Source organism: Amphibalanus amphitrite, unplaced genomic scaffold (assembly GCF_019059575.1).
Source record: "Amphibalanus amphitrite isolate SeventyFive unplaced genomic scaffold, NRLGWU_Aamphi_draft 000022F_arrow, whole genome shotgun sequence".
Lineage (NCBI taxonomy): Eukaryota > Metazoa > Arthropoda > Thecostraca > Balanomorpha > Balanidae > Amphibalanus > Amphibalanus amphitrite.
The window spans coordinates 368546-385582 of record NW_024881518.1 but is presented as its reverse complement, the minus strand read 5'-3'; the positions used below and the strand labels follow the sequence as shown (position 1 = coordinate 385582).

The 17037-nt window shown below is 46.6% G+C and overlaps 2 protein-coding genes across 5 annotated transcripts; one reads left to right on the top strand and one right to left on the bottom strand.

The window, feature by feature from the left end:
* Nucleotides 1-8: 8 nt before the first annotated feature.
* On the bottom strand, nt 9-4847 carry LOC122391658 (DNA-directed RNA polymerase II subunit RPB4-like). Of its 3 annotated transcripts, none has more exons than XM_043385800.1 (5): nt 4736-4847; nt 4212-4305; nt 3542-3722; nt 3213-3308; nt 9-531 (listed from the first exon to the last, which is right to left on the bottom strand). In XM_043385800.1, the coding sequence occupies exons 2-5, from the start codon at nt 4270-4272 to the stop codon at nt 453-455; spliced, it is 417 nt and encodes a 138-aa protein (XP_043241735.1). In that variant the 5' UTR covers nt 4273-4305; nt 4736-4847; the 3' UTR covers nt 9-452. The 3 variants fall into 3 exon arrangements, with proteins under 3 accessions (XP_043241735.1, XP_043241727.1, XP_043241744.1); XM_043385792.1 differs by having other exon boundaries at nt 4212-4304; nt 4719-4742; XM_043385809.1 differs by lacking the exon at nt 4736-4847 and adding an exon at nt 4536-4561.
* Nucleotides 4848-5021: 174 nt separating this feature from the next.
* LOC122391621 (restin homolog) lies at nt 5022-13720 on the top strand. Of its 2 annotated transcripts, none has more exons than XM_043385744.1 (6): nt 5022-6074; nt 10153-10235; nt 10455-10601; nt 11989-12318; nt 12516-12687; nt 13079-13720. In XM_043385744.1, exons 2-6 carry the CDS (start codon nt 10172-10174, stop codon nt 13197-13199), a joined length of 834 nt encoding a protein of 277 aa, XP_043241679.1. In that variant the 5' UTR covers nt 5022-6074; nt 10153-10171; the 3' UTR covers nt 13200-13720. The 2 variants fall into 2 exon arrangements, with proteins under 2 accessions (XP_043241679.1, XP_043241675.1); XM_043385740.1 differs by having other exon boundaries at nt 5127-6074; nt 10156-10235.
* The last annotated feature ends 3317 nt before the right edge of the window (nt 13721-17037 follow it).

Below are 17037 nucleotides of genomic sequence, written 5' to 3'. Positions count from 1 at the left end.
ACATGGTCAATGAGGCGAAATACTGTATTCCTTAAGTACCGTCGTAAAGAAAATGCATGCTGGGCCGCTAGAACTGTTCTACATGTCAACATCTTTGTGCATTTTCTTAACGCCTTTCAAGTCGGCGCCATTTTTTAATTTCGGATAAAGCACGACTATCACGGATGCAAGTGCACTGTCTAAAGCTTGCAAAGTTTCAGAAAAGTTACGGGAAAGGTTTGACATTACCTAGCACCTGCTCTTTATTTCACAACTTATCACAAGGCAATGATTGATGACAATATGTCGATGAAGTAGACTACATGGGTGAATGAAAATAAAGACCAGAACAGCCTGCACTTGCGATGTTACTGATCGGCCATGTAGGCGTGTGGTCCAAACTATGTAGTAAGGGGAACGACATGACAACCATCACCACACAAATAAGCTGGCAGCACGCGGCTGCGATACGCTCAATACTGGAAGCTGCGCTTGGTCTGAATGTCGTCCAGGATGGCCCGAAGTTCTTCGTCTTCGTAACGTCCCTCCAGGCTGCCGGGGGGAGAGCAGAAAGATGGCGCACATGACACAACAAAACTAAATCCAGGGTGTGGATAAATGTATTTTCATTACTTGCGACGACCAAAATGCAAGTTGATCATGAAAATATTGTTCTGATGCATAAAGTTTCTCATTAAGCCAATTACCAGGGCAACAATCACGTTCAACACTGACAAAGCACAAGTGCCAAAGGTCGGATACTAGACCCTTGGGGGCCAGGGCGACACTAGAACGACAACCACCCGAGGCCGCGAAAAACCGTCATCCTGCAGGCGATCGTGACAAACGCTCCCCTTACAGTGGCGGATCTAGGATTTGAGTTTAGGGGGGGCAAACATTGCGCCGCCAGGCAAGTCGGCGAGAATTTCAAACGTCCAGTCTTAGGAAAAAAAAAAACGAGCTACCCCTATTTTTCTCCTCGGATTTCGGGAATTTTTTTTTTACATTTTTGTCAGTCCGGCCAAGCCAGGGCAGCGCAAAAAAATGCAGCCACCCTGACTCCGGGAGATAGTTAGAGAATAGCTCACCGGCGCTATGGACGGTCCGTCCTCTACCTCCCGCATCACCTCGGCAAGACCTCGTCCGAAAGGTCCGCCCGCGCCGGTTCTCAAGGGCTTCTGTATCCGGAGACCGATAAGGGTCGCAGCAGCAGGTTCATGTGTAAATGCCCACGACCAAAGGCCACATCAGCGTACCTGCGATACTATACGCAGTCAGGGTTGCCACGTAGTTAAACGCAAGAATCTTGGTCTAAACGTATGAACAGTTGTTTCCGGTAATAGAAAATGAGATCAGTCGATTAAGAATCCCAACAAGAAATAGACGAAGAACAGCGCATTTGTTTTCGGTCCTGCATTTATTGATGCAATTACAATGAACATTCCTTAACTTTGGGACTAAACTTTGCGAGCTAGCAAAATTATACAACCAGTATAACGCCTTTTGGGGCGACTAACGGAGCGAGCGAGAGGGTGAGCCTTGCACGTGCGAAATTTCGAGGGGGTACCTCCAGCTGACTTGTGCACGGCACCCTACTAACCGGTCTCTAGCGATGTACCAAATTTGGGCACAATCGGCCCAGCCGTTCTCGAGATCTGGAAGCGGCACCCTGCACGTGCGCACGTGCAAAATGGGTCCCAACTGACTTGTGCACGGCACCCTACTAACCGGTCCCTAGCCATATGCCAAATTTGAGCGCCATCGGTCCAGCCGTTCTCGAGATCTGGAATCGACCCCTGCACGTGCGCACGTGCAGCAGCACCCCAACTCTGGCACATGGATATGCATTGCCTAGTGGGTGCCTACCTACATGCCAACTTCAGCGCAATCGGCCAAGTAGTTACCGAGATATTGCAACAATTACAAAAGTGACACCTCTTCGTTTTGCACGTGGCACGTGCATAAGGGGTCACCCACATGCATCGGGAATAGTCCAATACTTGGTAGAAGGAATGAAGCTACCCTACAAAAATTACCGCGTGTAAATCTGTCAAGTGGTTGCTGAGATATAAGCGTCGCAGAATCGTGACCACGGCCGGCCGGCCGGCCGCTCATACTCAGAAATTTCCGTTAATCTAAGGAAAGACTACGCTCGCTTCGCTCGCTCCGTAATAAGTGCTACTTTCGAGAGGAGATAAACGATGCTTCTACAGACTACATAGGACCACAGCGCAACAGCCAACGGAATCACACTGAACAGCGTTAAGTTCCCACAACATACTGAGCTTCTCCAACACCTCGCAAACCAAAAGCTCTGACCGAGCCTTTCTGTGTTTGTCCCCGTTAGATAACGGTATGGCTCATGAAAAAGCCGCGATTGGTAATCTTCTTTACGTTATTCCTCTCAGAAACCTATCTCGCACTTGTTCTCAAAGGCACGCAGTACACCGTTCTTTCTGGCCATCACTGAGTGACACAGCGGCAGTAGCTCAACCATATCGTTCACTCTAGTTCTTATTATGCAAACACTTCTTATATACCCATGCATTGCAAACCCACCACTGTCCAACCGCTCACCAGTGTGGTGACCCCTGACCCCACTGGCGTCTGGCGGTCTGCTGTTGACGGTTTGTTTACTTGGTTCAAGGTTTCAATAAATCGCGTTATTTTTTATGGTAACAGTAGCAGTAGTAGCACTGCTGATGGATGATGGACTGACATTCATGGGGCGGAGGACTTTTTATCAGCTCACAACTTAATATCACGAATATGACAACCTTCTAGTCCTCCATTTATTTCACATTTTCTTTTCAAACACCATATTTTTAGTATTCAAGTTGTAGTTTTTTTTAGGGGGGGCAAAAAGATATGTTTGCCCAGAGGTTTTCCGTTTAGGGGGGGCAATTGCCCATTTTGCCCCAACGTAGATCCGCCACTGTCCCCTTACACCAGCATGTGTCGCAATCGGCAGCATGTTTATACACATTCTGTAGGTTGAGCGATTCCCGAAATTGGGATACATGGTTGAAGTAAAGAGTTGTGACAGCCAAACTAAAATACTGAAATGCTCGTAGGGGATGTTAAAGGAAGGAAGTAAGACGGTATTAAAAACACGCAGCTGGGTAGTCGCGGCAGGTTGAGGATGAGGAGGAACGTCAGTAGAAGGGCACTACGTAAGACCAGTGTACAATGTACATTTGTCGTAAGTCGTAACTTTCAAACATGCGACTTACCTGGGTATAAGTGTTTTGGCCTCATCAGGGTTGTCTGGGCAAAGACTGGCCAGTGCGGCAAGCTCGTACTTGTGCAGCTTTTTCTGAGCAAGGAGACTGCCGGGCGCAAAGTACCGAAGTCAGACAGATAGAATAGGCCGAATAGAGAGTACGACGGAAAAACGCTAAACGGCGGCCATCGAATGGTGAAAGGGATCAAATGTACATATGAATGAACTACAATAGATAAACAGTTACTGCGCGACCTCCTGCGGGTTAACTGGCATACTAGCAGCACTGAGGAATGTGGAAACAAAAACGAATCACCAATCTTCATCAACAGTACTTACTTTCGGACAGATGCAATCGTTTCTCGGTTCTTGAACTTAGCGAAACGACCGGCATACGCCAGAGTCTTCAGGAAAACCTCCGATAGTTCTTGTTCCTCTTCGGCATTCTCATTCTGAGCCTTGCGGTGCTCCAAAAGCATGTGTACCTCTGATATCATGAGTGTCTCAGCATTGTCAAACTCTGTAAGAAAATGTCAGCAGTCAGGAATTCAGGACAAAGTTAGTACATTAAGTAGGGCCATATGTAGCAGAATTTTTATGCCAAGCATAACATAAATGCTAATACATCACTTTAACTGATCAGATAAAACTGATGTTATTTTATTATTTTAGTTTTTACCACCAAGTTTTTAGGCCATATGGCCTTATAACCTGATGGCTAACCTGATAGTAAGGTGAGATAAGGTTTTACAAATGTTGCATTGCTCTGAATCAATAAAGCATTTTGTTTGCAACAATGTAACTTTGGACTCAAAACATTTAAAAAACAAATGACAAATGCATGAATGGCTTGAATAGCATTGAAAAGATAATTTATAAATTGAAGTGTGCATGAATACTGTATAGTAAAAAAACAGGTAGGTATCAATGATGCAACGTAGTGCAACGCAACTATTTACATTGCAACTTAATGGAATTCGCATACTAACTGTAACATACATATACTCACCTTTTGGGAACTGCAGTTCTGATGCATCCTCTTCTGGTTGCTCTGCAGGAACATGTGCCATGGTTTTGGCTTTGGAGCTAGACTGGGAAAAAACCTGGAAAAATATCAAAGCTGCTTATGTCAAAAAGTGACTGCATAGTGCATTTCGCTTTCCTGTGATAATGATTTGGGTTATGGACGCCTGAATTGCGGCAGTCACTGGCACCCATAACTTTGTTCAATGCGAACAGAGTGTTTCCACTTTCTGTGACATGTTTTATTCCAAATTAAAAAATAAAACACTTGAATGCTTTATAGACTTTTTAGTTGAGTAAAAGTCATTACCTAGCAGGAAGTAAGCAACAAAGTTGAATGTATTCTAGTTAAAATTCAGATTGAGATTTGGGTTTCGAGGTCACTCAACGTTGCTTCTGGATAACAATGAAGAAATAAATCTCAGGGTAATGAACGCAACACATTGGACGTAATACTTCACAAATAGAAGCTTTAACCAAAAAATTGCAACATACCTGCACTCTACATACCTCTATAAAGGGTAATTGGGCTAATTTATAATCTTGTTTATATGTAAATATACGCTATCACACCACGACAGATTCGCCGCTCCGTAACTGTCGGTGGTCTTTTGATTTCGTCGAAATATGGTAGCAACAGCAACCATATGTTAGAGGGAATTTGGTATACGGAACAGGATTATTTGCGTTATATACAGTGAACATTGAACAAGGGACCTGAGTGAGAGCAAGTAATCTTGCATGGGCCTGAGACGATGCTCGTGCTGGAAGTGTGAAATTTTGATTCCGACTCGACCCTTGTACAGGGACCCGCAGTTGCTACTGTACACGAACCCCAAGTCTAACCGTCTGTCCTGTCCAGTAACAAGTGATAACCATATGACATTGATATCGACTGCCCGTCCCTGTACAAGCAGCAGCTGAGGTTTTCTGTGCGTGCCGCCTCTGACAGCTTACCGTTGTTCCCTGTGAGGGTGCTGGGACAATATACTCAGGGTCGCTGTACAGAAGCAACTGCGGGTCCCGGGCCGTCCCCGTACCAAGCCGCTGACTCTCGGAGCCCCAGGGGAGGATTTTTGCCCAGAGGTCGTAGAAATCACGATAAGTTGGCCTCAAGGAGGATCTTTGGTGACCTGTGTTCGATATCAACTCAAGGGTGGTAGGTAAATAGTGCCGGATATAAACATGTGAAACGCCGTCTGCCCGTCTCCAATCAATGCATGGAATCGGTAGTGATGCGTCGGCGAATATTGCCATATGGACGGATGACGTGAGTGGTGGCCAGAGAGTCAACTTATATGCGCGGCCGGGCATCGGGCTGCGCCGTAGATATTATCATTTTCAGGACGAAAATGTCATGATAAAAGTATACAACATGCGTGTTTCATGTAAAAAGTGAGCAGCGCAGCACACCAGCCCAGTCGATGAAATGCGTCACTTTATGCACAAAATGCTTTCGGAACAGATGAAACGCAGGTGACGAATGGACAAAATGTCCTATGAATGCGTTGTTTTGCCGTTAGCTGTGCTATACATCGCAGAAACCGCCGCAAAACTAAATGCGCGAGCTGGCCTATTAGTCACGTCTAATTAAGACGGTACCGGTTCGCCAGCCGCCAGGCCGCGGCTCTGTGCTGGACGGCGCTGAGCTGATAGGTTGGCCGGGGTGGACCGACTGCGAGCTGCTCTCCGAGACGGCCGGCGACCGGTGGAGCAGTGTGGGCGCCCTGGCCTCGGGCGCGGCGCCTCGCCCGGCGGGCGGCGCACACTGAGACGGCGCCAGACAAACGGTCACGGCCGACGGCGCGCGGCGGCCGCTCAGACCCGACGACCCGGCCCACCAACACAGGTGAGTCCCACCACCGCGGGTGTGAATTCGCCATAATACCGTCACTCTGAATAGACTCTGGTAGTTCGGTGGAAAGTCGAGCCGTGCGGGTGTCAATAGACAATTTATGTCAGGTTTTCAGGTTTAGCACCGTCCGGTCCGGTCCATTCGTTCACCGTCTAATATCCCCTATCAAACTTAGGAACAGTCGAGCTGCCGCCGCGGCCTCGCCATTGTGCATAATTACAGCTGCGCACAGTCATTGGCCAGTCATTCATTTCATGTCCCTGTTAGGCGATGCCCGTTTTAAGTCGCGCCGACCCACTTTACTGATTCTTCGTGTGTCTGTATGCTGATGAAATTGGGCAGCTTAGGAACTTGGCTTGCGGTAGTGACCTTTTAACCGTTAATAGTTGAAAATAGTCATTTAGAAGATAGTTAATAGTTAATCGGAAGATAGTTAATTGTTTGCTGTTAGACTTTTTTAGTCAAACGATTTAATGGTAAACTACTCAATGGTTGATAAGTAACGATTTGACTATAACTATTACAGACCAAACGTCTTAACGAAGAAGAAGTGCTGCATTTTACTTATTTATTTGTACATACACACGAGTCCGTTGGTTTCGTTGCAATTTTGAAGAGACGCGACACCAAGAAAAAAGCTTTTTCTCATTATACCAATCTTCGAAACTAAAAAGGACTTATTGTAATGAACGAAACAACCCCAAGTGAGGAAACGAACCGAAGCACCCGTTTAGCGTCCCTTTGAAGAAGGCATAGGCGGCGGAACGGGGAGGGCATGCCGTGGCACCGTGTCCCCCTTTGATTTCGGCATTTTAACATTATGCCCTATGGTCGTTGCATGGAAAGAATGGGACCAAAAGTCGGCAGTGCCCCCCCCCCCCTTAATTGAAGGTGTTCCGCCGCTACTGGAAGAAGGTAGACGGTTCCAGCAGTTTGGTGGAAAGTATTGAAACATAAATAACATTAAAAAGATCCCATAGAGGAGCGTCCTATTATCCTTCAATGAACGGTCCAGTGACATTTAGTTATCGGCTTCCCATGGGAGTCCCATGGGATGGGAGTCCCAAAAAAACTCCCATCCCGTGTTTAGGGCCTTGCTTCCGTTTATCTGATATATACTCCCTCATCTTTTTTACGGTCGTGAGCTGGAATACCTAAATGGTTTGGTTGGTTTGGTTATTATCCCGTTTCGTTTTATGTTATGCAACTAAACATGAAATAAACCAAATTTGTTTTGCAGCGAGTTAACCCTCGCCGGACCTATTGGTTTTCTACATACGCGCCGGCCGAGGGGGGGGGGGGGGGGGCGGGTACGACCCCCCCCCCCTCGCCGTTTCGCCCCTGGTGGAGCTAGCGCGTCGCGGAAAAAACGAGCGTGTGCGCCGTTACGAGACGCAGAGATTGGTACCCGATTTTAAGGTCCTAGGTCAACCGGTGACCTCTGAGGTCAGGTCAAGTGCCCCAGGGTACGGTTCAGTTTTTGGTGAATAACTTCGCAAAAAACGGCCGCAGAGCGCTGATTTTGGCAGCATCGTGTTCGCCTCGCTCAGGCGCGTCGAATGATATACTTTTTGTCCGGGTCAGGTCAACTTGGGGTGTTGACCTCAGGTCAAGGTCAGGTCAGCACCCCCAGGTCACGAAGTTGGTCGAAAGAGGTCATGTCGCATATCATTCGATTCGGCAGGCCTTCCTGAGTCCATTGGTGCCTTTCCCGACTCGCTAGCTCAATTTGATCAAGAGTTATTGACGAAAAACTAATTTGACCTTGATGACGTCATAAATGACGTCACGCAAGGTCAACATTGCAAAAGTGACGCATCTAACCTTGCAAGGAGTGCATCAAATCACGATTCTGCGTGCTTGAGATAGTTGGAGATCGTTCCCGGCGCCAGAATAGCAGTTTGAATTTTTCCCCATTGACTTATAATGGTGAGGTCACGAAAATGACCTGACCTCATATGACCTTTAGGAAAAATCCGAGATATACAAGTTGTGGGACTCATAATGGATATTAGATCCTGCAAGTTTCATTTCCCTGTGACATCTCCTCTGGCAGTGAGGGCGTTGCGAAGTTGCGACATCTGAAGACCGTGCAGAGGTTCACTTATGACGTCATAGGTCAGTGACCTGACCTGACCCAAAAATGCAGTTGGTGTCAAAAGATCCGACTTGGATCAAAGGTCAGGTATGCCAAGTTTCAGCTCTCTATCGCCAGCGTGTTTGGAGCTATCGCGAAAAAACCCTATGGGGGGCGGCACCCGCCCCCCCCCCCTCGGCCGGCGAGGGTTAAAGTTTTTTTTTCAATTCTCGATTATCGATGGTTGTTGATTTTGATATTGATGTTGTTCGCCAAAATCTTAACCACATCAGTATAGGCTATAGCTAATATGTGTGGTTTTATCATATTTTTCATAATTATCCCTCATGCTTCATACATGAGTTATTTATCGTTGCATGCAACTACCAAACGCATCACATTACAAAAGATATGCGAACCTTTTCTACCTCCCTCGAAACTTCTTCCAACCTCTACCCTTCGGAGGGTAGAGTGCAGGGTCAAAGCAACAAGCTTCGCTTAGCGGGGACTCTGTCCTTTTAAATCATTCCATTCAAAAGGTTCGGTCTAAATTTATAAAACAAACATATAAGTGAGGCGTCCACTAATGGCGCATTTTCCTATACGACGTCGCTCTTCATATTATGCGGATTGCGGAGGCCGGTCAAGTAGTGTTGCGAATTATTGCAATGTGCATTGTGCACCATATGTGTTGCCCTATCACACGGGTGCATCGTATAACATCGATTAGCTATTTCTGATATTCAGCCCGTGGTGGAGAGGCCTGGGTTATCTGATTCAGGGGACCACTGGTCAATCGGCTGGGCCAATGTATAGGTGGGAGACTGCGATACTCTGGTAGAACGAGACGGGGATGAAAGGACAGGCCTCAGTGATCACTAATCACGCCGCTACTATTAATATTTATCCCGCACATTAATTCGTTTCCCATTGTGTTCAATAATCCAGTTTAAATGGGTATGTATTTACTCAGATACCAATAAGCGTTTAATGATAATCACATGTGCTCTGCTCTGATTCCATACATTCCGATTTAGATTAGCTCTTTGGTGTAGGTATAAGTTGTTTTTTCCGTTCCCATCAACTCCATTCTACTTCCAGTCACACAGAAAATCTATGGGACATTAGCGCCGCTGCCAGTGACCCTCCCGGCTGCGGGTGACCGGTCGTGCCGGCGTTATCAGCAGTGACGCCGCCCTCCCACGCGCCCCAGTCCCTCTCAGCTCTCCCGCGCGAGCTGACCTTCACGCTCGCACCTGGTCGCCGGCTGACGAGCGGGCCGGTGCTCGGGGCTGTGGCCGGACCGGCGCCTGCCCTCGGGGCCCAGCGGGGATGGTGTTGCGGTCAACTCGCGGCCTCCTGTCGTTTTTCCGGCTCTGCGGTGCCACGGGACACGTTAGACGGCCACAGGTGGCTCCGACACCGAGCCGCCGAGACGCCTCATTAACATCACCGCGGAGATGACATCACCACCAAGACGAGATATACGATAGGTTAATGAGCTCTGTGGCTTATTTTTCAGAGGAGACTTCCGAGCCAGATACTGATCGTTTCGGAGTAATTGTCCCAACCGAAACGAACTAAATACCGAATGCAAAATTAGTTACAGACGCATCTCTCCGAGGATGGGAACAAAGCTAGGACCAGCCCGTCGTAACCCTTGATCAGTCTCCGGTGTTCTGCACTGCCCATCAAGGCACAGACAACCGGTGACGGCAGCTCTAAAAGCCGTATCACATAAGAATAGCATAACACGTGTTCTTAGTAGAAACTAAGAACGGGCGGACAGACGGACGGACGGACGGATAGCACGGACGGACAGACAGACAGGACGGGACGGGACCGGATGGACAGACAGACAGACAGGCGGACATACGGATAGACGTAATTGAAGACTTGCCTGTTCCTGTTTCCTGAAGATCGAAAATATTATGGAACTCAGACCATGTATATGTTTATATCACGATCACACATTCATGTCTTTTTTTCGATTAGCAGAATACTGGATATCACCATGGACGACTACGAATCGCTGAGGCGGCTCAGCGAAGCAGGTGTTGCGCGGCGATTCTCGACAGGTAGCTACTAGCTAAGACGTCATACTATGATTTAGCCAAAGCAAAAATATGACCACAACCTTGGCTCTACATAAACCGTATCGCATGCATTGATATATTTTGTAATTTGCGTCCATTCAAAACTTAACTAGCTTAACTAAAGTTACAATGATTTTTTTATTTTGCCGTGCTCTGTCCTTGCTAAAGCGGATTTATGACGACCGCCGACCTGTCCCACAGACACTGTGTTGACACGGGACACGGACAGCTTCATGGTGGGCGAGCTGGTGTTTGTCGGCGGAACGCTGCCCGGCAAGATCGCCTACATTGGCGAGACAAAGTTTGGTGGCGGCGACTGGGCCGGTGTCGTGCTCGAGAAACCCTTCGGTAAGTCCGCCGGACCACTGCACTGAGCAGCAGCCGGCTAATGTGTTTACACATGCATGAACGGTGAAACACAGTGCGCAGAAGCTCCGGGTTATTCCATGTCCTATGATAAATGGATTAACTACACCGCCCGATAGTTTTGTGCCATGAGGTAAAGAAACGGCATCGTAAAGTGAAGGAGTGCCATTACGTTGATAATCATCGTATACCTATCTGTCAACGTTTTCACCCAAGTCGAGTCTGTTGTTCACAGATAAGGTAATTGAATGGAAGCGTATTCGGGAAAGTATTATTTTTTATTTTTTTAGAAAGCGAATCGATTGCCCTCGCATTGGCAGACCCGCTGATGCTACGTGACAAAGGAAGTTATAAGACCATATTGGTTTCCGGTGAACCGCTGGTAAATATGCCGTTCATCGGCAAATCTTTAGATCGTAAATGTTTAATCGTTTTCTGTAAATCCTTCAGGGTAACGTTTAAATAAATATGAATAAACTGTTAATCATTAACCGTTTATTCATCAATATTTAATCCGTGAATAAATTAAATCCCTTTGGACTTTCCGTTACATCGTGAAATAGTTTTTCGTTGATTGTTCAAATCGGGAACATTTGTTGTTAATCGTAAATCGACACATGAATGATTAAATCCGTTATTGTTAAATATTTAATCGTTTATTCCTTTGTTCTTCAACCGTATTTCTTGTAACCTTAAAATCGAGAATCGTTAAAACAATAAGGCCTTTAGTCAACCTGTTAACTTGTTGGTAACTGAGGGGTGTGGAACGTTTAACATTTAATTGTTAATAATGAAATCGTTAAATTGTTAATAATTAAATCGTTAAATTGCCAAGTCGTTCAACTTTCCGTAGTTCAATCATGATGGCTTAAATAGATGATTCATCTTAAAATGTTAATCTTTACCTATATCATAAATCGTTATCGTTTATCATGCCTTCTTCAATCGTTTAATCGATCTAGCGTTAGTTTTCAATACCCTGGTTAATCGCTATCCGTAACATCGGTAGCCATTAAATCGTATTCTTGCTGATAGTTACATCGGTAATCGCAACACCGCTGGTCGTCACATCATTAACCGTTAAAAAGGTAATTGCATGGTAGTTGGCTGCTATTGGCATATTGTTACTTAATGATAAAATTGTGTACCTACCTTTAAAAAGATATAAAATAGGTACCTACATACATCTAAATTAAACTTAGCCAAATCAACGACATGAATAGCCTGTATAACAGTACGAAGTCTTGCGGTCGCTACCCGCTACCGGACTCTCTTTTACCGCCTGACGTAAAAAAAAAAAAAAAACTGAACCATTGCCCCCTGAGTCGGAATCTGTTTCTCGGACCATTTCTCCGTCCTCTGTCGCCAGGAAAACACGACGGCACCGTGGGTGGTCACCAGTACTTCCAGTGCGAGCCGCGGCACGGCGTGTTCTCGCGGCTGACCCGTCTCAGCCGGGAGCCGCTGGGCTCGCCGCCGCCCGAGTGGCACGCCTCCTCCACCTCCGCCGGCGGCGGGTCCCCCTCCCGGCGCAGCTCACAGGCCTCGGCAGACGGCGGCGCCGACTCACGGCCCGGCTCGCGGCGCACCTCTCGCTCCAGCCCGGTGGCCACCCTGCCCACCGGCGCGCGCCGCAGCTCCAGCCCGGCCAAGGCGCCGCCGTCTCCGGCGCGGCGCAGCTCCAGCCCCAGCTTCACAGGTGAATAAAAAGGGCAAAGGCTAATACAAATATAGGCAACTGCGGAATAAGTTCAGTGTACACTTTTAAGTTCAGGCAGATGCTGAATAACTAGTAGGCATTTGATGCATTAGTCATATGATGAGTCGATGACCGACGATTATGGCTCATGCAGACTGTAGACTAGCATGCTATCGTCGCTCTGTTTCTGCGTGCAGTGCCGACGGCGGCGCGGTGCGGGGACCGGGTCTCTGTGAGCAGCAGCGTCATCGGCCGTCGGCTCGGCACCGTCCGCTACGTCGGCCACGCCGAGTTCGCCGACGGCGTCTGGGTCGGCATCCAGCTGGACGAGCCGCGCGGCAGGAACGACGGCAGCGTCGCCGGCAAGAGGTGGGCACCGGCCTATTCAATATACCCTGGGTACCGGCACCGGACCGTAACAGTTGAGGGCTCCTAAAGGCGAGCTATTGGGGAAAACTCAAAACATTTTGGTTACGGCGTCAATTTCTTTAAAATACCTGCTAGACTGAACAAAACGATCCGGATAAACGGAAAACAAACCGTTTATTTTAATTCCGAAAAATAATGAAGGTATACATATTTAATTTCGGTTGTTGTGCGTCTTATATCTGCACTTTCTGCAGAAGTCATCGGAAATGCCGTTATATGGTGATAGAATGTTGCCCCCTTTCTGCACGCTGTTAGTTACTTGCGTTGCGTGTGTGCCCTTATGCGGCTCTGGCAGCTGCAGGTCAAATATTTAATGCTTCTCGTTCTCCAGGTACTTTGAATGTGAGCCAGACTACGGGCTGTTCGCGCCGCTGAACAGGGTGACGGTCGTGCAGCGGCGCATCTCGGCGAGTCGCGACCACGTCGGTGCCGACGTGGATGGCTTCTACTGAGCTCGACTACCTCGGCTGGCGTCTGCTGGAGCCGCTGCCGCCGCGTCAGTGCCCTCCGAAGATGGACGTCCTCAGATAGATGTCTGGTCAACTCAAGCGATCCTTGTCACGAAGAGATGACAAGTGCGACTTTTCGAGTGGCGATGACTGCGGTTGTCTGTCCGATGGTCTGGACTTGATGCAGGCCACAGACATAACAAATGCCAGGGCGCAGTGTCCTGCACATGTTAGAGAAGGGGTAAATCGCCTATAGTCATCCTAACCTGAGGTCAAGTTTTCTCTAATGTTTTAAAGATCGGCGATGCGTATCGCCGCAATCATCACCTATTACGCAGCCAAATAAAACGTACCACGCTGTATATTGTGCAGTATTTATAACAGTATTACACAGATTGTGAAAATATGGATTACCTATCTAATGGCTATCTGCTCCATGATGTCCAAGGTCAGGATAACTGCTCATGATATTTCAATGACCTTGCCCATAAAAAAATACAATTGCGCATTCGATACGGTGCCTCTGACATGTTGTTTTTAAACGGTCAGCGGATGTTTCTGAATGATAAATGGGTGACTCGTCCTTGTATTCCTATAATCGGCACTGATGTTAGATATAGGTAGGTTCGCTCTGACTTCTGAGGCACAGTCGGCAACCACAGGGACGCGGTCACAAAACTTCGGCAACCATATTGCGACTTTATGTAGGCACCCATTTGATGCTATGTACGATACGTAAATACGTGAAGTGTATGCTGATTCGGCACATATTCTTCACACACGGCAGATGCCTTTAAGTGGCCATGAACTTACCTAAGGAACTTATAGGCACCCCATGCAATAAAATATGCCTAAATGTTATTCCGAGTCCCATTTTCACATGGCCTGTCCGTGTTACTGACAGAGAGCTTAGTTGCCGGGCCGCGAGTTAACCCGCGCGGGGCTGGGGTCTCCAGCCGAACGCGCGGGGCTGGGGGGGGGGTAAATTTTACCCCCCTGTTATCTCCCGAACTAATGGTCCGATTTGGAAAATTCAAACGCCAATCGAAAGATCTCATCACGAACAACTAAAAACATGTACTTAATTTTAAGTTTGAGGTCAAGGTCAAGGTCAGGTCAAGGGTACAAATTGCAAGTTCCTACAGTATCGGCCTTGCACCGTAGTTGCCGAAGAATGGAGTCATGGACTGAGACTGATCGCCCAAAACGTATTCTTAGGCTACCAAGACAATATTCGTTGCATACAATATCATTCAGAGGTCAAGGTCAGGTCAGGTCAGGTCAGGTCACCAAAACCAAAATATAGAAAAGGGCATGTGCGACACATGTTTTATGGGTCATTTTACTCATAGAATTCAATAGGCACACTCAATAAGTGATATGGACCACCTCTGGATGAATTTCAGGTCGAGGTCAGGTCAAGGTCAGGTCAAGTGAGGTCAAATTTTGAAGTTGGTTGTTAAGGCCTAAAAAGGTGTCTCTCTGATGCAGTTTTTCACGGCGAATCAAATGGTGCTATTTTTGTTTCCGTACGAGGTCTAGAACTTCCAAAAAAGTCATTTTTCAAAATTTTTGTGTGTCGTGACGTCATACAATTTTGAATAACTCCCACATTTTTGAACCGATTCTTCTAAAACTTGGTATGTAGGTGCACATAGACCACTTCTCTGACATATATTCCGTTTTTTTCGATACACTCAAAATTTTGGATTTTATAGCTATTTTCCCAAAAAAGTCAGTTTTTTGAAAAAAGTTGGGCCAAAATCCAAAATTTTCAAAAAACCGAGATAGCCATTTGATAGACAAAGTAGAATTACGTATATCCTTTTTTTGTCACGTCTTGATTCCTTTAAAAATGAAGATGTTAGGGGCGTTTGAACTTTTGCCGTTTTTGAGGCGAAAATGGCGAACATGACGTCACTAAAACGTCAATTTCTCAAAAAATTTCCGACGGATTTCGCTCAAATTTTCAGGGAACGTGTCAAATTGATGTAAGAAAAGGTACTGAAAGTTTGGCGGCGCTGCGTGCCGCCGTTTTTGAGATATTGCAAAAATTCGTGAGGGGGGGGGGTAAAATTTACCCCCCCCCCAGCCCCGAGCGGGTTAAGCGTCAAGCAAGATGAAGAAACGGTAAACAACATTTCAAAATACCGCCTTTTTTTCTCGGGGTAAAGGAAAATTGACCTACCAAAGGATGTCCATCAAGTTAGCGTCGTATTCGTATTCGTTTTCAGCGTCGAGTTCCAAACATCGCCAAACTATGCCAAACGATAGATCTTGACACGCTGATTCCAAAAATATCACTCATTTTTTCCTAGGTCAAATATTTTGACCTCTAGGGGCAAAAAACCACTCTGGCTATAAACAACCATAAGGTACTTCTTTATTTACCGTCCGATCGGGCTGAAACTTACACAAAACATGTGCCGCCACACAAGGATGCGTCACAATCAACAAAATCGCCGATCGAGGTCAAAGGTCAAGGTCATATTTGCGAAAAACCGTTATTTTTCGACGGGGTACCAAATAAAAACTTTATTTACCGTCCGATCGGGCTGAAACTAACACAAAACATGTGCCGCCACACAAGGATGCGTCACAATCAACAAAATCGCCGATCGAGGTCAAAGGTCAAGGTCATATTTGCGAAAAACCGTTATTTTTCGACGGGGTACCAAATAAAAACTTTATTTACCGTCCGATCGGGCTGAAACTTACACAAAACATGTGCCGCCACACAAGGATGCGTCACAATCAACAAAATCGCCGATTGAGGTCAAAGGTCAAGGTCATATTTGCGAAAAACCGTTATTTTTCGACGGGGTACCAAATAAAAACTTTATTTACCGTCTGATCGGGCTGAAACTTACACAAAACATGTGCCGCCACACAAGGATGCGTCACAATTAACAAAATTGCCGATCGAGGTCAAAGGTCAAGGTCATATTTGCGAAAAACCGTTATTTTTCGACGGGGTACCAAATAAAAACTTTATTTACCGTCCGATCGGGCTGAAACTTACACAAAACATGTGCCGCCACACAAGGATGCGTCACAATCAACAAAATCGCCAATCAAGGTCAAAGGTCAAGGTCATTTTTGCGAAAAACCGTTATTTTTTAACGGGGTACCAAATAAAAACTTTATTTACCGTCCGATCGGGCTGAAACTTACACAAAACATGTGCCGCCACACAGGGATGCGTCACAATCAACAAAATCGCCGATCGAGGTCAAAGGTCAAGGTCATATTTGCGAAAAACCGTTATTTTTCGACGGGGTACCAAATAAAAACTTTATTTACCGTCCGATCGGGCTGAAACTTACACAAAACATGTGCCGCCACACAAGGATGCGTCACAATCAACAAAATCGCCAATCAAGGTCAAAGGTCAAGGTCATTTTTGCGAAAAACCGTTATTTTTTAACGGGGTACCAAATAAAAACTTTATTTACCGTCCGATCGGGCTGAAACTTACACAAAACATGTGCCGCCACACAGGGATGCGTCACAATCAACAAAATCGCCGATCGAGGTCAAAGGTCAAGGTCATATTTGCGAAAAACCGTTATTTTTCGACGGAGTACCAAATATGACCTTGACCTTTGACCTCGATTGGCGATTTTGCTGATTGTGACGCATCCTTGTGTGGCGGCACATGTTTTGTGTAAGTTTCAGCCCGATCGGACGGTAAATAAAGTTTTTATTTGGTACCCCGTCGAAAAATAACGGTTTTTCGCAAATATGACCTTGACCTTTGACCTCGATCGGCGATTTTGTTGATTGTGACGCATCCTTGTGTGGCGGCACATGTTTTGTGTAAGTTTCAGCCCGATCGGAC

What these genes read in the sequence shown, in the direction of transcription:
- LOC122391658 (XM_043385800.1), bottom strand. Translation starts at nt 4,272, where the DNA reads ATGGCACATGTTCCTGCAGAGCAACCAGAAGAGGATGCATCAGAACTG. An exon ending in AGAACTGCAGTTCCCAAAAG is followed by an intron (nt 3,723 to 4,211) that starts GTGAGTATATGT and finishes ATTTTCTTACAG; the next exon opens with AGTTTGACAATGCTGAGACA. An exon ending in GCCAAAACACTTATACCCAG is followed by an intron (nt 532 to 3,212) that starts GTAAGTCGCATG and finishes TCCCCCCGGCAG; the next exon opens with CCTGGAGGGACGTTACGAAG.
- LOC122391621 (XM_043385744.1), top strand. Translation starts at nt 10,172, where the DNA reads ATGGACGACTACGAATCGCTGAGGCGGCTCAGCGAAGCAGGTGTTGCG. An exon ending in CGTGCTCGAGAAACCCTTCG is followed by an intron (nt 10,602 to 11,988) that starts GTAAGTCCGCCG and finishes CTCTGTCGCCAG; the next exon opens with GAAAACACGACGGCACCGTG. An exon ending in GGCAGCGTCGCCGGCAAGAG is followed by an intron (nt 12,688 to 13,078) that starts GTGGGCACCGGC and finishes CTCGTTCTCCAG; the next exon opens with GTACTTTGAATGTGAGCCAG.